This window comes from Peromyscus leucopus, chromosome 1 (assembly GCF_004664715.2).
Source record: "Peromyscus leucopus breed LL Stock chromosome 1, UCI_PerLeu_2.1, whole genome shotgun sequence".
Lineage (NCBI taxonomy): Eukaryota > Metazoa > Chordata > Mammalia > Rodentia > Cricetidae > Peromyscus > Peromyscus leucopus.
In genome coordinates, this window is record NC_051063.1 from 53,557,566 (window position 1) to 53,566,054 (window position 8,489).

Below are 8,489 nucleotides of genomic sequence, written 5' to 3' on the forward strand. Positions count from 1 at the left end.
CTTTCAAGACTTTTTTTGAGTGCTTGGAATTGAACCTTCCTGGCCCCTCAAGACATTTTTGTATTGATTATGATGTCTTACTGTGAATCCCTTTGATTTTGATAGTATTGGGGCTTTGCTCGGCCTCTTGAATTTGTAGATTTAGACCATTTGTCAAATGTGGACAATTTTCAATCATCACTTCCTTGAATGTTTTTTAGACCGAGGCTCTGCCTCCTCCTTTAGGGACACCAACGAATTAAGTGTTAGATCTGTTGTTAGGGACCAGTGGCTCCTCAGGCCATCCTCATCCAGCTTCCCCTGTCTACTTTGTACCACTTGTTCAGCTTGGACAATATCTTTATTCTTTCTCTTAAGTTAATGTAAATGGAAGCTTTCATGTGTCCCACAGCCACTTGGTCCCTAGTAAACACACAGAGGCTTATATTAATTACCAACTGTATGGTCTAAGGCTCAGGCTTCTTGCTAGCTAGCTCTTTCATCTTAAAGTAACCCATTTCTATTAATCTATGAATTGCCACCTGGCCATGGCATTACCGGTCTGCTGGCATGTTGCATCGAGTTGGCATCTCCCTGACTCTGCCCTTCTTCTCCCCGTCTCTCTTGAATTTCCTGCCTGGCTATAACCTGTCTTACCATAGGCCAAAGCAGCTTCTTTATTAACCAATGGTAGCAACACATATTCACAGCATACAGAAAGACCATCCACAGCAAGTTAACTATTATTTTTTACTAATTCATACTAATTACACAGATTAATGAAGTTATTGATTTTTCTATATTGGCCTAATCTATTTGGTTGCTATGAAAAGAAACAAAGACTAAGTTACTTTTATAACAGACTTTTATTTTTATTATCATTATTATTGTGTATGAGTGAATATGTGTGTGTGTGAGCGTGGGGGAGTATGCATGTGTATAAGTGTGTAAGTGGGTGCACATGTGCCATGGCATTTGAGTAGAAGTCAGAGGACAGTTTTCAGAGGTCAGTTTTCCTTCCACAGTGGGTTCTAGAAATAGAAATGGAACTTGGTCCCTCTGGCTTTTGTGGAAAATGTATTAAGTCTATTCATATAAGACCATCCATGCATGAAAGTGGAGCCCCATGACCTAATTATCTTTCATTAGGCCCCACCTCTTAAAGGTTCCACTGCCTCAGTGCTCCAGTCCTGGGGACCTCTGGGAGACAGTTTCCAAACCAGTGGTACCAAGTCAGTTTTCATGGTGCTCCTCTAGCACTGGACCAAAGGTGAGTTGAAAGAGGTAGGTCGGAGGAAAATCTGAAGTCTTTCGTCAGTTTTTCACCCTTGCTTTTCAACTTCTTCTTGGTTTAGGTTGTGGGTCTGTCCTGAATGTAAAAGGTGACGTTGAGATGGATGCTAGCATCATGGATGGGAGAGACCTGTCTGCAGGAGCAGTGTCTGCCGTGCGCTGTGTCGAGAACCCCATTAAACTCGCACGGCTCGTTATGGAAAAGGTGCGTGTGATGGAAGCATGACTTCCTGAGAAGCTGTTCCTGTGGACTTCTGGGATGAAGGGGCCGGCTTGTGAGCATGCTGGAGCTCGCTGTTCTAGACACGCACAGGAAACACACAGAGTACCTGCCATTGGACTGTCACAGATCAGCCATTACTGTTTGATGACTAATAACTGTGTGACACATGCTGACTTTGTCATCTCCTGGCCTTCCTTAAGTCAGGGGGGTCACCAAAGCACTGGGGTTGACTGCAAACACAGAGGAAAAAAGGGGATACAGTTCAATTTTCATTTCAGGCCCTTTTAACACTAAAAAAAATAGTAATTATTTGTACACCATATAACAGGTTTTATATATATGTTTTAAATTTAAAACAAAATCCTTTCTTTCTCCTTCCCACGCTGGCTTAGACACCTCACTGCTTTCTGACTGGCCATGGTGCAGAGAAATTTGCAGCAGATGTGGGGATTCCAGAGATTCCTGTAGAAAAACTGATAACGGAGAGAAACAAGAAGCACCTGGAGAAAGAGAAGCTTGAGAAAGGGGCCCAGAAAGCTGACTGCCCTAAGTAAGTCCCAGACACCTCCCAGACTTCCAGAGTCATGCAGGTGGGGAGTTGGGCGGTGCCCCTCGCCTGTGTCCCCCCGAGTAACTGAAATTCTGTGGAGAGAGGGCGGACTCTCCTTTTTCTTTTTCCAGAGCTGAGGACCGAACCCAGGGCCTTGCGCTTGCCAGGCAAGCGCTCTACCACTGAGCTAAATCCCCAGCCCCGAAAGCGACCCTCATTTATTCCTCCTGTAAGCATGAGAAGTCAGACTAGCAGAGTTCTTCTCTGGCACGCGTAAGCAGAGGGTTGCTAGCTAGGCTTGATGGCACACACGCATAATCCCAACCCTGAGGAGGCAGAGACAAGAGGACAGGTTCCAAGACAGCCTGAGCTGTAGAGTGAGACCCTAGCTCCAAAACTATTAACAATTCAGTAGGACCCAGGAGCTCATACGAGAATAGAATTCAGTCTCATAACACTACAGAGTCACTGGAGTTTACCAGACATCAACCTTCAAATAACCTAGGCAGATTCTATATATTCAGACTAATTATATATATCTGGTCTCCTTTCCTAAAGAATCAGTTTTGATGTGTCTAAGGCAGAGAGGCCAGTCAGGTATAATGAGAAAATCTCTGAGATACTTCTGGTGCCTTTCCAAGTTATGGGATTGACGATGTTAACATAACGGTTATTCTCCCACTTGTTCTCAGATAAGATCATGCTGTGTAGCCCAGGCTAAGCCTGGATTTTGAAATCCTCCTCCCTCAGCCTCCCAGGTACTAGGACTTGAGGCTCTGACATCTGTGGACTACAGCAGAGGAATGAGGCTGCGGGAGCAATGGTTCATGTTCATTTTCAAAGCTGCCTTCCTATTGCTTTCTGAGAGTTGTGTTTGAGCTGATGGTGTGGTTCAGTGGTAGAGTATGTGCTTAGTGTACATAAAGCTCTGGGCTCAATGCCCAGCCCTAAGGAAAAAAAAAATACCTCGAACTGTGCGTCTGCACCAGCCAGTATTGCTCTTAGGTAGAAAGGAGCAGCCTCTTGCCCTGGACCCTGCAATTAGAGAGGTCAGAACGGTTTATTCCAGAATGCATGGGGCACCTTTGTCACTCAGCATTGGCCCAGCAGGACCGATGACCCTGCCCCCTGTTCCTGTCACTAACACTGTGCAGCCTGAAGGAAGGAAAAGCTTTTCTGCCTGGCTTGCTGTCCCCTCTTGGAAGCAAAGGCTTCCTGACCCAAAGGCTGGGCTGTGCCACTTCTGACATCAGAAATGAACACTTTTGGGGAGTCTGGGAAGATACAAACAGCAGGACTTAGGTAAGAGGGGAAATTATCTAGAAAGTAACTCGTGTAGTACTGACACCACGAAGCACGTGCCGTCGCAGTGGCAGCAGCCTACTTCCTTGCCTCCATGTCTCAGCTGAAGCTTCTGAAGGTAGTCATGAATTAGTGCCGTCTCTCCAAGACTTAAATTTGTGTATGTGAAGCCGGGCGGTGGTGGCGCATGCCTTTAATCCCAGCACTCAGGAGGCAGAGGCAGGCAGATCTCTGTGAGTTCGAGGCCAGCCTGGGCTACAGAGCGAGTTCCAGGAGAGGCGCAAAGCTACACAGAGAAACCCTGTCTCAAAAAACCAAAAAAAAAAAAAAAAAAAAAAAAAATGTGTATGTGTCCATCTCAATAAGAAGCACTTACACCGTTTCAGTTTTTCTGTTAGCCACATAAAGAAGTGAAAGAAACATATAATATGAATATTTGTATGTGTGTGTGTGTGTGTGTGTGTGTGTGTGTGTGTGTGTGTGTGTGTGTGTGTCAGGGTCTACTAGCTGGCCTGCAACTTACTTTGTACACCAGGCTGACCTCAGATTCACAGAGACTCACCTGCCTCTGCCTCCTGAGTTCTGGGGTGGATATACTCTTTAAAGTAGAATTTAAAGGACTGGGTGGAGTCTGCCTGCTAGTAACATGTAGAGTAAGAAACAAATGTTTTCTTGAGCCCAGAATGTTAACATACAATGTAAGAATTTAAGCGATCCTAAGTTACAGTGTCACTTGGGGACTGTTCCTCATCTCATTCTCTTCCTTTTCTGCCTCTTTTTGGCAGGAACTCAGGCACAGTGGGTGCTGTTGCCTTGGACTGCAAAGGAAACTTGGCTTATGCAACCTCTACTGGAGGAATCGTCAATAAAATGGTTGGCCGAGTTGGAGACTCACCTTGCATAGGTGAGACCCTTGCCTTCCCTATCATCAGATTCTCACTTTTTCCTGCATGATCTCACCTCTCGGTGGCAGCCTCTAGGAGTGGCAATTGGGTTGGTAGAAGTTGTCAGGGACCACTGCTCTGAGGTATTCACATCTAACAGGCCTATCAGTTTCCCCTGGATCACATCTTGAGGACATCTTGGGAGAGAAAGTGAAGCTGAGGATGCTAAAGTTGTTGGAGACTGCAGCATCCTTGCCTGTCTTCTCTGTCGCCCCAGTTTCAGGGTCCCTGAGTCGCTTGCAGAAGGCTGAACACACAGTACCTCTTCCCAGGCATGGCTCACATTAACAATAAAAATAAAGAGCTGGAAAAATTGGGCTGGAGGTACGACTCAGGGGGAAAATACTTGCTGTTCATGTATGAGGACCTGAGTTCAGAGCCCCCGCACCCAGGTAAAAGGCTGGTGCAGCAGTGTACATCTGCAGCCCAGCACTGGGAGAGGCAGCAGTGAGTGGCTCTCCAGAGCTTGCTAGCCAGCTAGTGAGCTAAATCATCAAGCTCCAGGGTCAGTGAGAGGTGAGAGATCCTATCTCCGAAAATAAGGTGGAGAGAGGTAGAGAAAGATGCTGGAAATCTACCTCTGCCCTCCACATACCTACCTGCACATGCACACACACACACACACACACACACACACACACACACACACACACACACACACACACACACACACACACACACACTGAGAACTTCATGTTTACAGATACTACATGTGAGTAGCATACTCCTATAGACTGAAATGCCCTTCATATCAACACCACACCCAAAACAGGAAACAGTGTGCTATAGGAGTGCATCCTTTGCTCTGTGCAATTTGCATTCTTGTGGGAATTCCCACAAGCCCCTGCAGCTGAATCACATTTCAAGAAACAGCTAAATTGTTCATCTGCCCAAAGGAACAGCTTATACTTTTAGTAGAAAACTTGACCTTTTGTGTTTGCTGTGATACTCTTAGTGATCATTAACACCGTTGACAACCTTTGTACCCTGTCTGGTGATGGCCTGGAGGAAATGCATGAAGCCTCTTTAAAAATCAGAGGCTGCCTGTTGAGTGTTTCAGCACTCAGAGCAGACATGAAACACTCACCCTCTTGCTCCTTAGCAAAATCCTGCTAAAATATGGCTGCTCACTGCTACAGCCTGTATCCAGCTGGGGTCAGACCAGACTTCAGGCTCCAGGCTCTACGGCCAGGTGGGGTCAGGGCCTAGAATTAAGTTCAGGCTTTGTGAGTCTTTATGGCAAAGTACAGAGAAGGAAAATCTGTGATCTGAAGCCCAGAAGCCACTGTCTTGGTTGTGGGCACCAAAGGTGCTCATCTTGACCTTTCTGATAAGCATTCTCCAGAAGGTCCAGCTGTCCCTCAAGGATATTCTGCAGGTGACACTGGGCACACAGTAACATTTGCCTCAGCAGTGCAATTGTCATACTGAAAAATGGGATGCCCATGCCAGGATCCATGGAGTCACCTTGGCCTTCGATGACTCTAAGGGAACTGAAAAGAAAATCAAGACTTGGCTGCTTCCAAATAGGACGGCCTTGTTGACACCATGGAGTCCGTCTGTTCACCCCCAGCAAAAGCTTGAAGGAAAGGGAAAAGCTGCCTCCTTCATATTCCTTACCTAATTTCTGCTCCCCCGAACCAGAACCATGGAGTTACCTGCTTTCAAACACCCTGGGAAACTAACACTCAGCAGAAATCTGCCCCTCTGAGCCCTTACCCCACACCCAGCGTCATTTCATAAGGCAAATGTCAACATGATGCTTCCGTATCATCCAGAACAGGGTAGAGGAGCCTTCCAGGCTGTGGGACTCAGGCCGGAGGCTCTGTGTGAACAGATAAGGGATGATGGAGAGATGACTGTAGAGTCTCACTGACTAGGGGAGAAATTATCAAAGTCACTCTGGCTTAAGAACCCATTATATGGATAGCCCAGACTAGTTCTATCCAGTCTCATTAAGTTACTTTCAACAGATAAAATTGCTTTCTAAATCATCATGGTGTATGTAGAGGCAAGCCTTGGGAGGGTTCAGTTTTCCCAAATTATTTTAATGTCCAGTGGCTGACCTGGTCATCCGGATGGCACCTCCAAGCTGTTCTTCATCCTTAGGAAGTGGGGTGTTCAGGAGGATGGCGTCACTGAGAGAAGAGAGGTGGATATCCTTTGGGACAAAGGAGGTATTGCCCTGGCATCACTGCTCTGTGAAGGGCCACACCTGCCTCCTGAAGGTCCCCTCACCCTGGACCCTGTGTGTTTACAGGTGCCCCCTTGGACATTTTTGCATCACGGACCATGAATATGGGTCTGACCTCTGTCTACACTTCTAGGATATAATGTTATGGAGCATGGGCCTTGTATTTGAACTTTTTGACTGTTGTTGCTCAGTTAGAACCAGTCACCTTTTTTGGACAGGAGCTGGAGGTTATGCAGACAATAACCTTGGAGCCGTTTCAACCACAGGACATGGGGAAAGTATCCTGAAGGTGAATCTGGCCAGACTTGCCCTCTTCCATGTAGAACAAGGTATGTAGGCTGTGAACAAGTGCCTAACTGGTAAAGACAAGTTCATAGATGCTGTTTGATCACTGACAGGGTAGTGTATGGAACCTTTCTTGCCCCAAGGTAGTTCATACTGTTCTAAGACATGCCTACCTTCTGTAGGATCTGCACTACAAGAAGCTTTAGACTACTGTTCTAGACTATCATTCTCTGGGCTGGGCAAATGTCTCCGTGTGTGAGAGCACTTGCTGCACAAGCATGAAGAGCTGCATTCCGATCCCAAGGATGTGTAAAAGTCAGGGGTGGTTGTACAGATGCCTGGAGGCACCTCAGGCTGCGGAGATAGAGACAGGAGGGCCGCTGGAATTCGCTGGATGACGGTGTACCCAAAACACAAACCAGCAAACCAGCAAGCCCAGGCTCAGTGAGAAGCCCCGTCTCAGGGGACTAAGGCAGAACAGGATTGAGTAGGACACCTGTATCCTCTGGCTCCATGCATATGTGTGGGCACACACATGGGCACATACACAGTACATGCCTGCTGTTCTCTTTCCCATCACAGAAGAAAGGCAATAGAGAGGGATTGACCTTGACCATGGTGTAAGAGGGAAGATGTCTCCGTCCCCTTTAAGCGTTCATGTTGTAGTACTTTGCTGGTCAGTATGACCAGATATCTGATGAGGCACACCTTAAGGACGTTTGTTTTGTTTCACGCTTTGAGGAAGTATGGGCCATAGTGATGGGCAGCCTTGTGGCAGTGGGAATGTGCAGCAGTTGCTTGCTCATATCTCGGTGGACCAGGAAACAGACAGGATAGAAGGCAGGGCTGGTCCCCACCTCTTCTCCCAGAACCCACTTTCTCCAATGAAGCTCAGCCATAGATTTCGCAATGCCCCAAAGCTGGGGTCCAGGTGTCCAAACATGGGAGCCTGTGAAGATTATCACATGTGATGTTTCTCAACCTCTCCTTGTTTTCAGGAAAGACCGTAGATGAGGCTGCTGAGTTGGCATTGAATTATATGAAGTCAAAGGTCAAAGGTCTAGGTGGCCTCATCTTGGTCAGCAAAACAGGAGACTGGGTAGCAAAGTGGACCTCTGCCTCCATGCCCTGGGCCGCGGTGAAGAATGGCAAGCTGCAGGCCGGCATTGACCTTTGTGAAACCAAGACCAGGGACCTGCCCTAAGCCCCAGAAGATTGTAATCTGCTTGCTAGCCTGGAAGTGAAGTTGAGCTGCCTGGTGTGGAGACCTAGCCTAATCAATTAGATGTAGACATGGAAAACTAACGCAGTCTGTCCCTCCTTTTGTTGCCTTGGTAATAAGTCAATGAATGTTTGGTTGAGGGTCGGGTTCTGGAGCCATGAGAGGTGCCTGTGTCGAGAGCAGTGAAGGTGGAAGCCTAGGGAGCCCTTCCTTCCCAGTCTCCATCATGCAAGGCTAGAAGGGAGCTGCTAGATTTTGACCACACAACTGCCTCTGGGCTGGGAATGCCTTTTGGATTGGGAGCAATTTGAAGAGGCTAGACTGGGAGAGTGTGGGAGCAGGGGCTGAAGAAAGGTGTTTGAGAGAAAGACCCAAGCCCAGGTGAAGCTCAGAATGCTGCAGGGTTCATTCTGAGGCACAAAAACACCTGGCAAGATGTGGCGAGAGGCGCCCTTCCTGTGCGAGGGGGAAAGGAGCTTTGCAGAAAGTTCAGACTT

At 47.3% G+C, this 8,489-nt stretch overlaps 1 protein-coding gene across 1 annotated transcript; it reads left to right on the plus strand.

Annotated features, from left to right (window-relative positions):
* The first annotated feature begins 1,301 nt into the window (after window positions 1–1,301).
* Window positions 1,302–8,075, plus strand: Asrgl1 (asparaginase and isoaspartyl peptidase 1). Its single transcript, XM_037207404.1, has 5 exons — window positions 1,302–1,477; window positions 1,888–2,045; window positions 4,133–4,251; window positions 6,704–6,814; window positions 7,769–8,075. The coding sequence occupies exons 1-5, from the start codon at window positions 1,373–1,375 to the stop codon at window positions 7,972–7,974; spliced, it is 699 nt and encodes a 232-aa protein (XP_037063299.1). The 5' UTR covers window positions 1,302–1,372; the 3' UTR covers window positions 7,975–8,075.
* The last annotated feature ends 414 nt before the right edge of the window (window positions 8,076–8,489 follow it).